This window comes from Penicillium diatomitis (assembly GCF_028827545.1).
Source record: "Penicillium diatomitis strain IBT 30728 chromosome Unknown utg000018l_segment0_segment0, whole genome shotgun sequence".
NCBI classification, from domain to species: Eukaryota; Fungi; Ascomycota; class Eurotiomycetes; order Eurotiales; family Aspergillaceae; genus Penicillium; species Penicillium diatomitis.
In genome coordinates, this window is record NW_026623191.1 from 167,023 (window position 1) to 186,835 (window position 19,813).

At 51.5% G+C, this 19,813-nt stretch overlaps 6 protein-coding genes across 6 annotated transcripts; all 6 read left to right on the forward strand.

Moving 5' to 3' along the window:
* Positions 1-798: 798 nt before the first annotated feature.
* hdaA (histone deacetylase hdaA) lies at positions 799-3,997 on the forward strand (the record flags this gene model as incomplete). The annotated part of the gene is made up of 15 exons (XM_056939139.1): positions 799-1,408; positions 1,465-1,753; positions 1,818-1,831; positions 1,903-2,041; positions 2,102-2,214; positions 2,274-2,401; positions 2,462-2,669; positions 2,730-2,841; positions 2,895-2,942; positions 3,006-3,069; positions 3,131-3,223; positions 3,293-3,378; positions 3,446-3,525; positions 3,595-3,701; positions 3,782-3,997. The coding sequence occupies 15 exons, from the start codon at positions 799-801 to the stop codon at positions 3,995-3,997; spliced, it is 2,307 nt and encodes a 768-aa protein (XP_056785634.1).
* A 2,235-nt stretch (positions 3,998-6,232) lies between these two features.
* Positions 6,233-9,896, forward strand: N7539_009545 (uncharacterized protein; the record flags this gene model as incomplete). Its single annotated transcript, XM_056939140.1, has 2 exons — positions 6,233-6,673; positions 6,783-9,896. 2 exons carry the CDS (start codon positions 6,233-6,235, stop codon positions 9,894-9,896), a joined length of 3,555 nt encoding a protein of 1,184 aa, XP_056785635.1.
* A 582-nt stretch (positions 9,897-10,478) lies between these two features.
* Positions 10,479-11,604, forward strand: N7539_009546 (cleavage and polyadenylation specificity factor subunit 5; the record flags this gene model as incomplete). Its single annotated transcript, XM_056939141.1, has 4 exons — positions 10,479-10,519; positions 10,610-10,855; positions 10,957-11,279; positions 11,318-11,604. 4 exons carry the CDS (start codon positions 10,479-10,481, stop codon positions 11,602-11,604), a joined length of 897 nt encoding a protein of 298 aa, XP_056785636.1.
* A 3,220-nt stretch (positions 11,605-14,824) lies between these two features.
* Positions 14,825-15,992, forward strand: N7539_009547 (lipase family protein; the record flags this gene model as incomplete). Its single annotated transcript, XM_056939142.1, has 4 exons — positions 14,825-14,906; positions 15,024-15,189; positions 15,287-15,623; positions 15,693-15,992. 4 exons carry the CDS (start codon positions 14,825-14,827, stop codon positions 15,990-15,992), a joined length of 885 nt encoding a protein of 294 aa, XP_056785637.1.
* A 788-nt stretch (positions 15,993-16,780) lies between these two features.
* On the forward strand, positions 16,781-18,053 carry N7539_009548 (DUF3431 domain-containing protein; the record flags this gene model as incomplete). Its single annotated transcript, XM_056939143.1, has 3 exons — positions 16,781-17,169; positions 17,311-17,753; positions 17,845-18,053. 3 exons carry the CDS (start codon positions 16,781-16,783, stop codon positions 18,051-18,053), a joined length of 1,041 nt encoding a protein of 346 aa, XP_056785638.1.
* Positions 18,054-18,899: 846 nt separating this feature from the next.
* Positions 18,900-19,715, forward strand: N7539_009549 (putative dephospho-CoA kinase; the record flags this gene model as incomplete). Its single annotated transcript, XM_056939144.1, has 1 exon — positions 18,900-19,715. One exon carries the CDS (start codon positions 18,900-18,902, stop codon positions 19,713-19,715), a length of 816 nt encoding a protein of 271 aa, XP_056785639.1.
* Positions 19,716-19,813: the final 98 nt, after the last annotated feature.

Sequence of the window (19,813 nt, forward strand, 5' to 3'; positions counted from 1 at the left end):
AGCTGGACACCCGGTCGTACCTATCGGGTCCTTCCTGACCTACCACAGTAGACAATTAGACACTACACAAGTAAACAGTCACACTACAGTCTACGCAGTATGCGTCACAGTACACAGTGGCACTAAGTTAGTGACTATTGACGGGTGCTTAACTTAAGTAATCTTCGATGATTTACCGTAGCGGAGGAGCTGCATCAGTACACCGCCCAAAACCCCTGTGAAGCAGGCGGTCGCGTCGAGTGCGGTGAGAGCTGCAATGGCCGGCAATAAGATGAGACAACCCAAAAGAGATCCACGCTTGTCCAGCAAGTACTCCAACGAGAAAACGTTATCTCAACATCTTTCCATGTAGGTCATTCCAGAGACTTACCTGGGTATAGTCTGCTGCGAGACAGCTTCAGCCGTATGAATATTAGACTGACCTGAACATAGCGCGTGGCAATACCTAGCTCTGAGTCGAGGCCTTTGTTCGCGAGGGAATACTGCCGAAGAGAGTGGCCGTATATGACCATCTGATCTCCAGCAGTTTACAATATTGATCCGCACGAAAGTTTAAACGAGTGGCTCATATGCAGTAGCTGATTCTCTCTGCATTCTTTAAGCAATCTGTGCACGCTATTGCCTTGTCAATTGATCGAACAAGCTACAGGAGAGCAAAGGATGCAATCAAGCCTTCTTTGATCAACTCTTGTTTCACGGACTATCAAGAGCTTCAATAAACTTCCTGTAACCTGTGCTGAGAAGGTGTTCTCGTTCAGTTGCCTTGATTGTGCACGCCTGGGCATCTTTGCTTCTAGAATGGGAGGAGACGAGGATATCGTTATGGGGGAGGGCCCAAAACCTCCTCCTGCACCCGCCTCGACTCTCACTCTTCCCGCCTTCATCATTCAAGATCACAGAGTCGAATCAACATTGCGGTCAGATGCAAGCATCAATCTTGAGACATCAAGATTAAACGAGGAAAGCCCATTGCCGCCTCAGTCTACTCTGGCGACAGGGATGCCCCCACCACCAGATCGTGTCAAGATGAGTGACTCGGAGAGTGTCCCTCTCGATAATCTCATCAAGCAGGACAGTCCACTTGAGACTACTTCAGATTGGTCTGATGACGAAACAGCTGCAAGACCTGGTCTTCCTGTCGATTCCCTCGCCACTGGACTTTGCTATGATGTCCGCATGCGATACCACTGTGAGGTCCGTCCGACCACCGAAGTTCATCCCGAGGATCCTCGACGCATCTATTACATCTACAAAGAGCTCTGCCGTGCTGGTCTGGTGGACGATCCAGGCTCGATTCAACCGTTGGCTCCACGAACGCTGAAGCGAATTGCCGCTCGAAATGCGACAGAAGAGGAAATCACTCTCATTCATTCCAAGGCTCACTATGCATTTGTGAGAAGCACCTCAGGTCAGTCTTCCATGATATGGATCCTATTTGGGCACCTGTTCTGACATATACGATAGACATGTCTGATGACGACTTGGTTTTCCTTGAAAAGACTCGCGACTCAATTTATTTCAACCGATTGACCTTTGCCTCGGCTCTTTTGTCCACAGGAGGAGCCATTGAGACCTGCTTGGCCGTCGCCCGGCGACATGTCAAGAATGCTATTGCAGTCATCCGACCACCAGGCCACCACGCCGAGCACGATGACGCAATGGGATTTTGTCTTTTCAACAACGTCCCTGTCGCAGCCCGCGTGTGCCAACGTACTCTCGGAGATGAATGCCGTAAGATCATGATTCTTGATTGGTTAGTGACACTCGCGCGATCGTTGATTAATAGGATATGCCTGACTAAATTATCATGTACGTAGGGACGTTCATCATGGTAAGCGAGACTTGAAGTCCTCAAAAGTCCATCTCTTCATGCCCGTTGCATGAATTCTGACATTGGCACAGGAAACGGTGTGCAAAAGGCCTTCTACAATGATCCAAATGTTCTCTACATCTCAATCCACGTTTACCAGAATGGCAAGTTCTATCCTGGCGGTAGTGAGGGTGATCTAGATCACTGCGGCGAAGGACCTGGACTGGGAAAGTGAGTGTTGAAGTTGCTTGTATCATCTACTTTGAAGGCTGGACTCATCATTCTATGCAGGAATGTGAACATTCCATGGCCAGACCAGGGCATGGGCGATGGTGACTACATGCACGCCTTCCAAAAGGTCGTGATGCCCATTGCCATGGAGTTTGATCCGGATTTAGTCATTGGTGAGGATTTTTTCGATCCATTTCAGGTACCAGAGAATTGTTGCTGACTTCAGATATAGTTTCTGCTGGGTTTGATGCCGCTGCTGGGGACGCACTTGGCGGTTGTTTTGTGTCTCCCTCATGCTATGCGCAAATGACCCATATGCTCATGACTCTTGCAAATGGCAAGGTAGCGGTATGCTTGGAGGTAAGATACATGAGAGGCAGTCCATCTCACTTGCTGTCCCTAATGACTTGTCTTTCACAGGGCGGGTACAACTTCCGATCGATTTCCAAATCTGCACTTGCTGTGACCAAAACCCTCATGGGAGAGCCGCCGGACCGATTAGCGAAAACGGCACCCACTGCTGAGGCTATTGAAACTGTCGGCCGCGTGATGACCACTCAAGCTCAATACTGGCGATGCATGTATCCAAAGCCACCCAACAACCCTGCTTGGACTAATCGACTGCATGGTATGCGACCAAAGAGCTGCGTGGTGAACGTCCACGAATAAGTGCTGACAATACCTTCAGATGTTCTTCGCGAGTATCAAGCCCATCAACTCTATGAAAATTTCAAATTGACCCCGCTCTACATTTACCGCAACAAAATCTCAAAGTCTTTTGAGAATCAAGTTTTAGCGAGGTACGATCTGATTTGCCGGTGGGAATCAAGCGCTTGGCTGACCATTCTCATAGCGCCAACTATCATAAGCGCGTCCCGTTGATTGTCGTCTTTCATGATCCGTAAGTCCAACTGCTACACCAATCAACACAATTGAATCTCAAGCTGACTTGCCATTTGTGTAGTCCGGAGCTGATGGGATATCCGGATCCTGTCACAAGCAAGCTCGAAGCCCACAATTGCTGGATGGTGAGTGAGAGGAATTTCTGCCCCAAGACGGTTCAAACAGAGGTCGACTGACATTTTCAAGTCCGACGCGCAGCAAGATTACATCGGATGGTTTATCAGTAAGGGATATGCGGTGATTGACGTGAATATTCCGAAATATGTTACTCAAGTACCTGTGAGTGCCTCAATCTGGGCTTTGCTTCTCGGCACGCGAGTGAGAAATTCTAATTCGGGAGATTGCTAGGCGACAAGCAAGTTTGAAAATGAGGATGAGAACAGATCGACCGCCACGGAAGAACTTGCAAGCTATCTATGGGATAACTACATTGAGTAAGTCAATTTCAGACTTTCAGTCTGAAACGGAGGGAAGATTTCGATGCTGACGTCCCTCTTTCAGTCTCTTCGACAAGCGTGAGGTGTATTTCCTTGGAATTGGTAGCGCATTCGCGGGTGTTGTGAGTCTTCTCATCAATCGAGGTAGGTTGATTATTTGGTCGTCACCGAAGTTTGCTGTGCCGAGAGGTCCTAGAGACTAATATCGAGAAGAAAATCTTTACAAACGCGTGAGCGGCGTTGTCTCGTTTGTCGCCGAGAATCCCGTCCGTGCAGTTGCATCCTCGACGCAGGTGTGGCTCTCCAAGTGGTATCGCGATGTGAGTTTGACAATTTCCATGTTATTTGTTTAATTGTTGGTCGTCCCAACAGAGTAGCTGATTCTCCAAAATCACAACAGAACTCTTTGGTTTTTGTTGCCGAAACTCACGCGGTCTGGCGAGACCAAGACCGAAAGCCATCTAAGCGATATGGCACCCTTTTTAAGTCCACCAAATCTTCCCTCGGAGAGATGATGACCGAACACCAGCAGCAAGTCTTTGAATGGTTTGCTGAGCGCGCAGACGAAGCACTTGATGAGACTGAGGATGAGGCTGACGAAGACGCTGGCATGTGAGGATGGACGTGAAACTTCTCACTCGGGGCGAATGACTCCGAAATTCATGGGTTTGACTTCTCAGAGTGAGGCGTGACGTGCATCGTGGGCCGAAGTGATCTAATTTGATTTTCCCCCTCTGTCATGGTACTTTCTCATTGCCTGATGGTTCCTCAGCTAAGGCAGCTATTGGCTTCTGAGTTGTAGCTCACTACAAATCTTATTCAATCTGAGCCAGTCCAATTGCATTGCTTTGAGCGAGTTGAGGTCCTGGTTCCGAATCGCCCGTCCAGTAGCGTCATTGTTCGTTTCCCCTCGAAGCTTGCTAACACTAGGTGCTAAGTCATCTTCGAGTCTTCCATAATTGCAAGATGTCTCTCCTCTGTGTGATCCGGCATTGTATGGTGTAGCGTCACCTGCACTTCTTACATCACGTCGGCCTGATGATGCTTATGCTGTCGCGACGATTATATATTGACATAGGGGTCTGGGTGTGACAAGTCTCCGACTCCGGGCACAGCGTGAGCTTCGCAGCTACTTGGAAAAGCCTGCCACTGGTAAGAGGATACCAGACCTGTCCAACCGGAGCAGAAGGATGTTGCGATCACCGTATGTGTGGAAGTATAAGAGCGCCTCTTTTTCCTACCAGGACCGTCAAATCTGGCAGTCCAAATCTAATGGCTGTTTCGTCTATCTTTACCCAAGTTTTGATTCTCAGCCTAACAACCATCATTCAACACTGATCCACCGGGTATCCTGGTGATCGATCATTTATACATACTTTGTCATCGAACCAAGAAGAGCCAACGAACAGTGAGCATAATGTACCTCGACTTATCCCACCTTATTGCATTCGGCGCGATAGTCACATTGACTCACGCTGGCAATGCTATTGTCCAGAACGACTGCACAAAGAGAGTATACCTTTGGTCGGTGGGTGGTTCAGTCGGCGAACGCCAGATACTCAAGCCTGGCGAACAGTACGTGGAGAGAATCCACCACGACGAAACATCAGGCGGGATCTCCATCAAGATCACACGCACCAAGAATGGACTGGTCGATCAGAGTCCACAGTTGAATTTCCAGTATGCCTTGACCGACCATCTTTTCTATGACTTGTCAGAGGTGTTTGGCAATCCATTTTTCGGTGACACGGTGGTTGTGCATCCGTCCATTCAGAGCTGCAACAGTATTTGCTGGGATGAAAGTGACTGCAGTGGAGGGAGAAAGCGAACGGAAAGTTGTAGCACAGACGCGGATCTCCTGCTTGTTTTGTGTGCCGAATCTTGTTAATTGCTACCTATACGGTGAAAAGTTTCAGTGTCGGTTGTATTGATTCAGTGAGTCATTGCGTGAGGAATGACTGGTCAAGTCTGAAAAGTTGGCCAGTGATATTAATGAACATTCTTCTTTGATTGCTAAGGATAGGATCATTGCTGGGCTTGGACAAGGTGTGCTTGTACTTATGCCGAACTTTATTCAAGGTCTGCCAGTATCAGGCTCCCAAGTTGGAAGATGACGGCATTGAGATAAGAAATAACAGTATGCCAAAGTATGGATGTAGTAATAACAAAACCGACTTGAGCGTTTCTCGTGCCACTTTGACCCCAGAATGCCTCAAAGACCGGACGATTCGATATACTAATTACTATCAGACGAAATGCATCCATCAAATCGATGGACTGTCTGTTCCACGGCCTTGGATCTTTGGTGCACCGTTGGAAATCCGAGCAACCAATTTTATTTTCAATGCTACGACATGTGGTGACTCTGCACTACCTAATGTCTGCTGCGCTGAACCATATGAAACGGGGACCTGGACTATCTTTGACGGAGTAAGTAATAGGAACCATTTTGAGGCTGATGATAAGGTCCTTCTGCATAAACAGCACCGGTACACCCAGTGACCCAACAGTCACCCCTGTTAGCCGCCTGTACCCAGTGACCCACTCCATCCAGCGCTAACGCCTCAGACCCCCCGGCAGATTGATAAGCCCCACACGCAGGGCTCACCGCCCGATTTTCGAAAGGATCGCCGAGCCCCTCGGCTTGCCCCCTCTCGAAACATTCGTGATTATCGCCGTTGATTACTCCATTACTATATTTGTCGGTGTTGAGAACCGGATCGGACCCGTGGCCCATTAATCCATAGTGAATTTCTGTATACAACCTGATCTTCCTTGTACATTCTCAAAGGACCAGAGGAGCTTTCACTAGCTTTCCCATTACAGCCCCTCGCGCGACAGTTGTTCCTTGATGCCCCCAAGGTCCTCTACAGCACTTCCGTGGCAGGCGTACTACAGAACCCTGACTTGCAATCCAACACTCTACCCATCCCTGTCACTGCATTCGATCTCAACCAAGAATCTTTCAGTCGTCTGCGCTGTGCCGGTTCCCGCACGTACACCTTCACACACCCGTTCTTTTTCTCACACCTACCGCGTTCGTTCGGCCACCTCTTCAGTCATGTCGCAAATCGAACGCATCACAGAGAGCCTGGAGAAGCCAGAGCTTGACGATCGGTCATATCGTGTCATTCGGTTGCCCAATAAGTTGGAAGCCCTGCTGGTTCATGATCCCGATACCGACAAGGCCAGTGCTGCGGTCAACGTCAATGTCGGCAACTTCTCCGATTCAGGTGATATGCCGGGGATGGCTCATGCAGTCGAGCATTTGCTATTCATGGGTACAAAGAAGGTAGGCTGATACCGTTTATGGGATGCAACGATGAAATTGCCAGCGAGGCGGAATCTGGTTTGGACGAATCGTAAATGCTGACATGGTTCCATCATGTTGCCGTACGCAGTACCCCAAGGAGAATGCCTACAATCAATACCTTGCCGCTCACTCGGGCCTGTCGAATGCGTACACCGCCGCCACGGAGACAAATTACTTTTTCGAGGTGTCAGCCACCGGCGACTCCAGCCCATCCACGTCAACAGCCCAAAGTACTCCAGCGGGATCAACGGACGGAGGTGGTCAAGCTGTTAATGGGGCGTCCTCAGGCAGTGCCGGAAGCTCGGACGACAAGTCTCCCCTCTATGGGGCGCTGGACCGGTTCGCCCAATTCTTTGTGTCACCACTCTTTCTTGAATCCACGCTCGACCGGGAATTGCGGGCGGTCGACTCGGAAAACAAAAAGAACCTGCAGAGTGATCTGTGGCGGCTGATGCAACTAAACAAGTCTTTGTCCAACCCAAAGCACCCATATCATCATTTCTCTACTGGTAACCTGCAGACCCTGAAAGAGGATCCTCAGAAGCGGGGTCTCGAAGTCCGCAGTGAGTTTATTCGTTTCTACGAAAAACATTACTCGGCCAACCGGACAAAGTTGGTGGTTCTGGGACGAGAGAGTTTGGATGTTCTCGAGGGGTGGGTCGCAGAGTTATTCGCTGATGTGGAAAACAAGGACCTGCCTCAGAATCGCTGGGATGACGTGCAGCCTTTCTCCGAGGAGGATATGTGCACGCAGGTGTTCGCCAAGCCCGTTATGGAATCGCGGTCTATGGATATGTACTTTCCCTTCATGGATGAGGAGAATCTCAATGATGTGCAGCCTAGTCGGTATATCAGCCACCTGATCGGCCACGAAGGCCCAGGCAGTATTCTTTCTCATCTCAAGGCCAAGGGATGGGCTAATGGACTGTCCGCGGGGGCTATGCCCATCTGTCCCGGGTCTGCCTTCTTTACCATCTCAGTTCGCCTGACTCCCGAAGGTCTCAAGCAGTATCAGGAAGTCGCCAAGGTGATCTTCGAGTACATCGCTATGATCAAGGAACGGGAGCCGGAGCAATGGATTTTCGACGAGATGAAGAACCTGGCCGAGGTGGACTTCCGTTACAAACAGAAGACGCCTGCCATCCGTTTCACCAGCCGCTTGAGCAGCGTGATGCAGAAGCCCATGCCCCGCGAGTGGCTGCTCAGTGGATCACTGATGCGACGATTTGACGCGGATGTCATCAAGAAGGCCATGTCCTACTTGCGCGCCGATAACTTCCGTCTGATTATCGTGTCTCAGGATTATCCTGGCGAGTGGGACCAGAGGGAAAAGTGGTATGGAACCGAATACAAGGTGGAGAAAATCCCTCATGACTTCTTGAGCGGAATTCAAAACGCTTTGCGGTCTACGGAGACCACCCGCACGTCGAGTTTGCACATGCCTCATAAGAACGAATTTGTCCCCACGCGCCTGTCGGTGGAGAGAAAGGAAGTCAGTGAGCCCGCCAAAACACCTAAGCTCATTCGTCATGACGATCGGGTTCGGTTGTGGTTCAAGAAAGACGACCGCTTCTGGGTGCCCAAGGCTACTGTGCATGTCACACTGCGCAACCCTCTGGTGTGGACGACACCTGTCAATCTGATCAAGACCAAGCTTTACTGCGAGTTGGTTCGTGATAGCCTGGATGAGTACTCGTATGATGCCGAGCTTGCTGGGCTAGACTATCATTTGTTCACAACCACGCTCGGTTTGGAGATCTCGGTTGGTGGTTATAACGACAAGATGTCGGTGTTGTTGGAGAAAGTCCTCAATACAATGCGTGGACTTGTGGTTAACCAAGATCGATTCAGCATTATCAAAGAGCGACTAAGCCGAGCTTTCCGCAATGCGGAATACCAGCAGCCTTTCCACCAGGTGGGCGACTATGACCGATACTTGTTGTCTGAGCGCAGCTGGGTCAATGAGCAATACATTGAGGCACTGGAGCACATTGAAGCTGAGGATGTCGTCAAGTTCTTCCCCTCCTTGCTGGAGCAGACTCATATTGAAGTACTGGCTCACGGTAACTTGTACAAGGAAGACGCTCTTCGCATGACGGACATGATCGAGAAGGTTCTCGGGGGTCGCACCCTTCCTGCCTCTGAGTGGTATCTCTACCGCAACATGATCATCCCGCCGGGAAGCAATTTTGTCTACCCGCGTACCCTGAAGGACCCTGCGAACGTCAACCACTGTATCGGGTATTACCTGCATATTGGACCTTTCTCGGACGATGTCCTCCGTGCAAAATTACAGCTGTTCGCACAACTCACGGATGAGCCTGCCTTCGATCAACTGCGAAGTCAAGAGCAGCTTGGGTACGTGGTATGGAGTGGCTCTCGCTACAATACCACTACCATGGGGTATCGGGTCATCATTCAAAGCGAGCGCAACGCCACGTATTTGGAATCTCGAATTGATGCATTCTTGAGTCAGTTTGGGCAGACGCTGGAGAAGATGTCTGATGACGAGTTCGAGGGCCACAAGCGCAGCGTCATCAATAAGCGCCTTGAAAAGCTCAAGAACCTGAGCTCTGAGACGGGCCGCTTCTGGTCTCAAGTGCGCTCGGAGTATCTGGACTTCTTGCAGCACGAGACGGACGCCGCCAGTGTGCGCGTTCTCAGCAAAGCGGATATGATTGAATTCTTCAAGCAGTACATTGATCCGGCATCGCCCACCCGAGCTAAACTGTCCGTCTATCTGAACGCCCAATCTGACGCTGCATCAACAGAGACGGATCCTGCCCAGAAGCGGTCCACTCTGATCGAGGCAGTGAAGAAAGAGCTGGATGCCGCTGGGCTGGCTGTTAATCAAGACACCTTGACCGCGGCATTCGAGCAACTTGATCTGGCAGTTGTGGATAAAACCCAGATTTTGTACCTTCTGAAGACATTCTTGGCCACCGAGCTCCCTGACTCCGCGAAGCAAAATGAAGCAGCGGTCAACGCGCTGGAAGTGAAGCTTGCTGCTCAGTTGAAGCAGCTTGGGTTGGAGCCGGAGAAGAAGGAACAAACAGATGGTGCTAACGGCCAACTGACCAACTCCCCCGGACCCGTCATTGTTGAGGATGTGCGATCGTTCAAGGCTCGCCTGCCCGTCAGCACTGGACCTGTCCCTGTGTCGGACCTGACCGATTACGAGGACTTTGAAGCAAAGCTTTGATAGTTCGACTGTGCTGAATGAAGAGCACAGTGAGAGAGTCGCACTGTCCTGCGCGACGCACTGGTATCGACTTTAATCGGAGAAGACATAAGATTCGATGCGTCTGAATCATGCTCCTCTCCTCTGTTCCAAGGTCAGAACGAATTAAATCACCATCATTGGCCCCGCCTCGACTTGTATGTTCTCCGTATATTACTGGCTCTTCCTGTCAAAGGCCTCCTTAAGATTGATAACTTTGCTACTTTGCCGTATTATTTGCAACGACGGAGATGTTGGAAAGTTGGGCTGGGGCAGTTTGTGTTGACTTTTGAGTAAGTACCTATGGAGTGAACAACACAAGCTCTACCCTGTGGTGGTGGGCCGAAATGCAGTGATGGAAGTGCGCAAAGTTACTTCTCTTTGTTCGCTGTATCCCCACCGCGTTTCCGGAAGGCGGTGGCGGCGATAACGATAGCGCTGTGTTGAGATGCATCGCCATCGGCCAAGGCGCGTTCAATCTCAAGTAACCAATTCGTCGTGTCTGATCGCAGCTCCCTTTCCCTTGACATCACATACCCACAGTCCGAAATACCGAGGGACGAGATGGCGTCAACGACGGCGACAGCCATCCAGAGTAGTCGACCGTGAGTGACGCCTTGGACCCTTTTGCAACAACCCAAGCTTAAGAGCTCCCATGAACTAATATTGCGGATCGGACTGCGACGTAGACCTAGACTTCCCAAAGACTTTTCCGCGCAGCAGCCAGAAACGATTCGCCTCTATCCGCTAAGTAACTATACTTTCGGCACCAAAGAGACACAGCCCGAAGAGGACCCCTCTGTAGTCGCTCGACTCAAGCGATTAGAAGAGCACTATGACCTTCATGGGATGCGCCGAACTTGCGAGGGTGTCCTTGTCTGCCACGAACACAACCACCCTCATGTGCTGATGCTACAAATCGCAAATGCATTTTTCAAGCTGTACGAGCTGGCCTCATTTTTCTGACTTGGTCATGTCAACCTCAATTGTGAATCGTTCCGCACGTGACGCTAATTTTACAATCGCTATTTCTACTGCGCAGGCCCGGAGATTACCTACCGTTTGACGAGGATGAGATTGAAGGCTTCAAGAAGCGCTTGAATGAGCGTCTGGCTCCTGTGGGATCCCAATTCTCGGGAGAAGGTGTGAACGAGGACTGGGAGATTGGCGACACATTGGCCCAGTGGTGGCGCCCCAATTTCGAAACGTTCATGTATCCATTCCTACCGGGTCATGTCACGAGACCCAAGGAGTGCAAGAAGCTATACTTTATCACGTTGCCGAAGAAGAGTCAGTTTCAGAGCTTCCGTCCCCCGCACGCTGCCCGTATCCCGCGCATGCCATTCAGCTCAAGTGGTCTCTGGAGTACATGCTGACACGTTATTCCTTTTTCATTGCGTTAGAGGTTCTTTCCGTGCCAAAGAACATGAAGTTGCTGGCAGTTCCCCTGTTTGAACTCTATGACAATACCGCCCGCTACGGTCCCCAGCTCTCGGCCATTCCACACTTGCTATCCCGATACAACTTTGAATTTGTGGACGAGAACGACAATGTCGTGGCCGTGACCCCGGGCACACCTTTGCCTGCCGACCAGATTCCACGCACCAAGGTTCTTGCGGGGGGTGATGACGGACAGGACACCGGCATGACGGATGTTGGTGAGGGCGAGAACGGAAATGGAGGGCAGTAAGTGTCCAGTCTCTCTGCTCGCAGCTCAGGGGAGCAGAGTTGGGTCTCTCTCTCCCTGTCTCTCTCTGTCTCTTTGTATTCCGTCGGAGACTGTAAGAGCCATGACGGAAGGGGTAGACCAAGAATCTCATAATACTCTGTTCGCACGGTCTCTTCTCGATGGTCGTCATTCCGAGTATGCCGTCCTCGATGACTCGACCCTTCAATATTCATAAATGACAAGATTCCTTTTGCCCTCGAATGTCCTGCAATATGAGATCGGCGGCGTTGTCGTTGAAGTTCCACCTTGATTGCTACCCACGCTCGCACTGGTCGCTAGTCATTTAGAAGTAGTAGCAACAGGTAGCACCATCAGTCTCGTTGTGGGAAAAAGACCTCACAGTTGTGTTTCTGCCTCAACTACTCGTCTGTGTTCAGCCATCATGCAGCTTGTCCCACTCCGACATTTTCACCGTCCGAAGCGCGTTCCTGCGAGGGAACTGTCAAGCTGCCGCCAGATGTCCTCCAATCCCAATTGCAGTCACCGGAAGCTTTTTGTCTATTTTCGAAGACTTTCTTCGACCTTATCATTCGGTCAAATCTAACCATGCATGACATGTCTTCCGCGTTTGGTGGTTTTCGGGAGCTTGTGTCTTGGAATTCTGGCTTCTCTCCCGTGCCCACATCGTAGTCCGACGGCCATGAAGGATAACTCCGAAGAAAGCAGGCAGAGTGCTGCTACGCCGTATGCAATTCCCCCGGATTTCTCCGATAGGACGGTATCTTCAAGGCTACAAGGCTATTATCATATTATGCATATGCGGTGCATTGGGTATAGTATATCTGCGAGTGTATAATGTATCACATGCTAGCCATTGCCGATTTGGGAAAGGTGGGTAAGGCACGCAGTACTGTAGTCGGTTTGTTCGGCTGAGATACATGGCTCCTGATCTTTTTCCAATGCTAGGAACATGACGGAACGTACGGACAATTACTACGCTCACTCCACATCGAGCTTGAAGAAGCAACGTTGGGGCATGAAGAAGAACGCGGCATTGTGAACCTGGTGGAAGACGAGGTCCCGGGATAAGACAACCCTCAGCTGTAACCTTGAATTCAGTCAAGAATTGCACCGCAGGCCTGGCATTGCATATCCCAGCTGCACGACACGGACTCGGGGGTTGGAGGAGGATGTGGCAGCTCAAAGTACCTACGCAGGCTTCAGAACAGGACTCACCTGGAATACAAGGGCCAGTGTAGATTCGGTCTAGGCTTGAAACTCTAACCCCGGACTTTGTGCTTCCAAAGCTACTAGGCGCTTTTGGAGTGCATCTCCGTTGTTTGTCCCCCATGTGGTAAATGGAGATATTTCCAAATCAAGGCCTCAACTGGGAAATCCTGCATCGTGGCTGGAAGGATTCAATGTGAGGGCACTGGGGCAGACTGGCAGACTGGCAGTGTGCATCATTAGTCAATCGAGTGATGGAAAGTCTAAAAGTACCGAGGCATGACTCATGAACTCTGCATGGGGGGGATAAATCCATTTCAAGAAGCAAGAGACAGGAAGCTTTTGCATGTGCATGGGACCTGACCTGACATCCACACGGGATCGAGGATCGACTCACCCAAGCACTGTTACCCCGAGGGCTCCTGCCGATCAAGTCGAAGCTGGTTGCAGGTTGCAGTACCGATGAAGACAGAACAAAACCCATGTCCTGTTGCTCGCTTGATAAGTTGATAATAGTTCAATTCTCTCATGTATGATCCATGGATCGACCCTGGCCACTACTGTCACGGTCACTGATATCTCTAACCCTGGCTTCTACTACAACCTCCCACTCTTTCACCGGATCCTACTACCCAGTCAAGTCAGTCCTCACTTGGGATTTGCACCCTACTTATTTATCAATGCGGGCACTGCAAGCGCTGGAACATCTCTCCGGGCGAGTCAGTTGTACTGGACGACTGGTAGTAGCTTTTCGGAACTCGGTAACAAGGTCTATCGTATCTTCAGCCTCTCTGCTTCTGGTTTCCACATCCTCCGTCCGGCGTCCACTAGTCCCACAGAAGGCCCTTTCTTCGCTTTTCCTGTTTCTCGAAAGAACCTTTAATCCTTCATGATTGATCCTTCACGACGGCTTCCAACAACCCTCTCCGCCGGTGGATCCTCTCCTCTCTTTCTTGTGTCTTCCCCAAGTTTCCCCCCTCTTCTTCACGGACCTTCGCCCGAAATCGTACTCTTTCACCGACTCATGCCGTTTCATCCACGCTGCGCCAGCCCATCAGCAGAAGACTGCGGATAATCATGATCCCTGGAGAGACGCCAAGCTCAAGCACTGTTGAGTGAGTTGACTGTGATGCTCCCCGGAACAGGTGATGAGGGTGCATTGCACGAATCAGCACCAGCACCTGCTGCTCGCGACCACGCAGCTTTCCCCACAGGGCGTTATCCTCGTGGCCTCTTTCCCCAACCCAACACCCGTCTGCGATCCCCACACTACTGGTGGATAACTTAACTCGCTCTTTGCTTGTTCGACGACTGTGCGGTCCGCTTCTCGGAGAAATGACTTTCTGCGACAGGACCTGGTGAGCTTTGACTGCCCTTCTTGGCTTTTCCCAAATACGACTCTCGATTCTCCAATCATTCTCCACCGGACCAGGAAGTGCCTGACCGGCCCCGGATTCTGAAGAATGTCAGCTGCAAGAAATGCCGATCTTGCCAGAAAGAAGATCTGCCCCGCCAGGCAGTCGTTCCCTTGTCGCCCATCAGGAACGGACGACGAGCCTAATCGGATCATGGGGACAGATTCCAGAGTCGCGCGCAGGACGAGCGGAGGTATGCATCGACAGTTGCGCCCTGAGCATTCTGCGCGTTGACTCGTTGGACGTTGAATTCCCCGCCCCCCCCGCCGCTCTATTGTTGATGAGGGTGCGAATCCTGCGCAAAGTTTTCCGGGCAGTCTCAGTTGACAGCGGAGTAGCTGAGCAGGAGTTGAGCTGCAAAGGGGTCTTGGACAGGCCCTGTCGGTGTATAAAAGACGGACCCTCGTCCGCACCAAATGAATGAGAAGAGCATCGAGGTCGTCTGCCCCGACAAAGAGGAAAAGAAAAGCCGCTTGGCCAGTCCAGCTGAAGTCTCGGTTGACTTGTAATAGGAGCATTGCTGTGTACCTTGACTCACACAAACATACAAAACGACAAAGCCCTTTACAATTGATCTTGTATCGACTACAGCCGCAAAGATGATGCTCTTCGGTCAAAGTGGACTTTTGGTGGCTCTTGCAGCGTTGGCGGCTGCCGCGCCGACCCAGCTCGCTCCTCGAGGTAGGTTGTTCGGAGGCCCATGAGGCGTGCTGTGTGTTCACGCGAGGACGGAAAGAACCAGAAAAAAAAAACAACAACCAATGAATGGAGGCTGATTGAGGTTCTTGACTTTTCTAGCGGTCTCTTCGGGTACTTTGAATCAGTTGACCCTCTTCGCGCAGTACTCGGCAGCCTCGTACTGTACGAACAACGTCAACTCTCCGGGAGATGCTGTCACTTGCTCGGGAGGCTACTGTCCTGCAGTGCAGTCCGCGGGCGCAAAGACTCTGGCCGAGTTTAATAAGTACGTGCACATTCCTGGCGTCCCCATGTCTGACTCGACTTCATACTGGGTCATCGTTATGCCGATGAAACTCCTCGCTGACCCTCTTCACACACAGCGTTCTCGATTACGGCGACGTGGCTGGCTTCCTGGCCGTAGACAGTGCGAACAAGCTGCTGGTCCTCTCTTTCCGGGGCAGCCGCACGGTCAGCAACTGGATTGCCAACCTGGACTTTGATCAAACTGACGCCAGTAGCCTTTGTGTTGGCTGCAAGGCTCACTCGGGCTTCCTTCGGGCCTGGTCGGTTGTTTCGGACGATGTGATGCCCGCGCTGACCAGCGCCATGGCCAAATACCCGGGCTTCAGGCTGGTCCTGACCGGCCACAGCTTCGGTGGTGCAGTCGCCGCACTTGGTGCCACCGCGCTGCGCAAGGCGGGATACTCCTTGGACCTGGTAAGTGATCCTGCAAGACTACCCCTGTGGGCTCCGCATCGAAGCCAATCTGACAATTGTCATGCACAGTACACGTACGGTCAACCTCGCGTGGGTAACACTGCGCTGGCCACTTACATGACCAACCAAGGGAGCCTATACCGAGTCACTCACTCCAACGACATTGTCCCCAAGCTGCCTCCCACCTGGCTCGGCTACACCCACGCCAGCCCTGAGTTCTGGATCACCAGCGGTGACTCTGCCGGGGTGACCGCCAACGACATCACGCAGATCAACGGGATAGGGTCCAATGCTGGGAATGCCGGATCAGATGGAGATAGCATTGCCGCGCACAATTGGTACATTGTGAACATCGATGGCTGTCAATAAGGGGTGGTTCATGACCATGGTGACCATGATGATGATGATGATATATGATCTCAAGCGGCAGAAAGCTACAAGTGCATTCCCCTTCTGGCAGGGGCCGCGTTGATTACGAGGCTGAGGATTACTTTGACAAATGTCCATATGCATCACGAGAGATGAAAATGCAAATAACTGAACCCCAAGATGAAGAGAGTATTCCTTGAGATTTGCCTACTTCGTGATTGATGAATTTGCCGATTTAAATGGGCTGTTTTAGTTTGAGGCCCCACTGAAGATCTTCCGGAAAAGGTCGTTTGTGGCTGAGGCTGTCTTACTCTTCGGTCTTGACCATCGGCTCGTCTCTCTCTCTCTCTCTCTCTCTCTCTCTTCCATTCTCCTCACCCACCTAGCATCAGCTACAACCCGGTACGGTTGAGGTATATCTCATCTGCTGGGTGCCCATCTAGAAAAAAGTTAGTCTGTAAACATACCCTGCATAGAGGCATTAGTACCTTGACCACTGTACCTGAGTGTACCCTGTTTCCGTTCAACTCGGCCAGAGTTTATTACTATCAGCGGGTCGAGCCACGGGCGTGCATCCGTGCGATAAGATCCCCCCCACCGTTTGATCGTCTTACGCACCCCCTGCGGGAGCTCTTAACTCTGTTTTTGCGCAATCAAATCTGTCCCGACGAGATCAAGATACAATGCGATAGCGCACAGCACGCGCCTGACCACCTCTCGCTCAATGTCAAATCCTTGCTGAGACACGCTCAGCGCAGAGGACTTGTTCGGGCTAACAGATCATCACCATGCTCTTCTCACCGAGCGGACCACAGAGCCCTCGTCGCCGCAGCCGACTCAACGCCATCTTCCTGACGATCGGCATCGTCCTCGCCATCTACTTCTTGTTCTTTGCGGGCGATGAACGCTCGCATTCGAGATCTTATAAAGACAAAGCGGACAAGTATGCGCACAAAATTGAGTCCGTCGCCGCCAATACAGTCGGCCAAGATGACCTCGCACCTTCGGCGGTACGCCGACACAAGGAGATGGTCGTGGCGAGCATGAAGGGAGACGATACCTCATGGCTGGCCGAATACTTCTATGACTGGTCCCGAAAGATCTACGTGGTGAATGACAAGACAGCTCCCTTGACAGTAGCCATGAACAAGGGACGCGAGTCGATGGTGTACTTGACGTGCGTTCAACCTTTTTTTCCCCCTGCATGAAATCTGGCTTTTTTTTTTCTCTCTCTTTTCCGTTCGCCCATCCCACAAGCGTCCACACGGCGGGCAAACCAATGGCGCTGACCTGAATTTTTCTCTATCATCTGCTGCAGTTATATTATCGATCATTATGAGAATCTGCCCGACTTGATCCTCTTCATCCATTCCAACCGCTACCAATGGCACAACGATGATCCATACTACGACGGCGTGCCGATGCTGCGCAATTTCCAAACATCCTATCTGCAACAGGAAGGATACGTGAACCTGCGTTGTGTCTGGGTCCTCGGCTGCCCAGTCGAGATCCACCCGCTCAGCGATGTCCACCGGGACGACGTCCATGCGGGCGAGTACTTTAAAAAGGCTTTTATGGAGCTATTTCCCCAGACGCCGGTGCCGGAAGAGATTGGAGTGTCTTGCTGCGCTCAATTTGGGGTGACTCGGGAACTCGTGCTCTCACGACCCAAAAGTGATTATGAGTTTTATCGGAAATGGCTGATGGAGACGGACTTGGGCGACGATCTCAGCGGGCGGATTATGGAGTATTCATGGCACAGTATGTGTGCTCTCTGCAGTGTCATTGTTGCTCGACGGCAGCATCACTTGAATCGTGGTTTTTATTTCCATCGCTGACTCGTTTCTGGTAGTGATTTTTGGCAAAGAGGCGGTGCATTGCCCTGATGCCAAGTCCTGTTATTGCAATGTCTTTGGATTATGCGATCTGAACTGCGCGGAACCAAATGGCTGTGACGACCGCTACGTTTTACCTCCGTTCTCTGCGCTGCCCAAGGGCTGGCCCTACGTGGGTTGGAATGGCCAGGAACAGGACCCGACACACGGACTTCCGGAATCTTGAGCATGGCCAAGCCATTTCATGGTGTTATCGATGCGAAATCAAGCCCATTTGAGATGACATTTATCCATGGGGATCAAGGGTTCACGAAAAGGCCGCATTAGACCTCGTATTGGCTGGCCGTTTTCTCGTGAACCCATTCCCCTGCAAAATGCCTGTCTACATCTACACATATGGTTGAGGACACATATTCCAACCAGGAAGAGCGAAAGCTGGAGAAGTGGTCAATACGAAATGAGCTTGCATGCAGAGCTCATCTCTCCGAAACAACAGTCGGCCTTTGTGGGTAGCATACAGAGTGCACATCCCATCAGCGTTTAAAATATTCTCCGTCATGCCTTTGGAGAGATTGCTGTTCTGCTTCGCGGGCAGATGCAGTAGATTACAGCATATGATCTAGGCTGTCGAGGAAACCAAACTGTTGAGATGATCGAAATGAGTTTCGATCGGCGAATAAAAATTTGGGAGATTCTTAATCTAAACAACATGAACCTGGAAATAGCGTGGGAGTGCTCACATGATACGCCTAGCTCCTGACCTTACCGTGCGTTATGTATAAACAACTTAGAGTAGGTAAGTAAAGAGAGGTGGACTACTCACTACCCCCCAAGTCTGCAGGTGCAATGGTGATTGATCGATGACCAGACCATTCGCTGAATGCGGGCCGAGGTACTTTTACCTCCCCGCAATCTACCCTCCACTCCTCCACCACTTCCGTCACCAAGTCAGAGAAGACAAAAGCCCTTAAGCTTACGGGCCTCGATTCAGGTTCAAATCCCTCATTCTCGGGGACTTACACGCCAATAGTTTGACAAGCATATCATCGCGCAAGTCAAGACACCCGCCCAAATGCTCATCATCGGGCTGACCGGCTCGATCGCCACCGGCAAATCCACCGTCTCCTCCATCCTATCCTCCCCCCCATACTCTCTCCCCATCATCGATGCCGACATTCTCGCCCGCAAAGTCGTCGAACCAGGCACAGTCGGCTACAAAGCTATCGTCGATTACTTCCACTCCACCACGCCTGATCTCCTCCTCGATGACACCTCCAATCCTTCTCCACATGGAAAACCCTTGAACCGGCCCGCGCTCGGCCGCCGAGTCTTCGGCGACTCGGAGGAGCGCAAACGAGACCGCCAGGTCCTTAATCGAATCGTCCACCCCGCCGTCCGATGGGAAGTCTACAAATCCTTGATCTTCCACTATCTACGCGGTCAGTGGGCCGTCGTCCTCGACGTACCGCTCCTCTTCGAGAGCGGGATGGATCTCATCTGCGGCACCGTGATTGTCGTGGGCGTTCACGATCCCGCGATTCAAATGTCGAGACTTCGGGCGCGCGACGCCCACCTCACGGCCGAGGATGCGGAGAATCGTGTGCGCAGCCAGGGCGACGTATCTACCAAGGCGGCACAGGCGGAGTTTAGAGGCACGTCGACGGCGCGAGGAGTCGTGGTTTGGAATGATGCGGACCGGACGGAGCTGGAGGCGGCGGTGAAACAGGCCATGTCGCATATTGAGGGCTCGAGTCCGCGATGGTGGGCGTGGACCTTGTTGCTGGCGCCGCCGTTGGGGGTTGGGGTTGCGGCGTGGAATTTGATGGTGAATTTTGCGACGCAGAAGGGGTGGGAGAAGAAGAGGAGAGAGGAAAAGTCCAAGTTGTAGTTTGCGAGGTAGAGAGAGGTAGACAGAGAGAGGGAGAGGTACGTGCGAAGTGCTTTCACATGATTTCCAGCTTCGAGAGATGTGGGAAATTGTCTCTC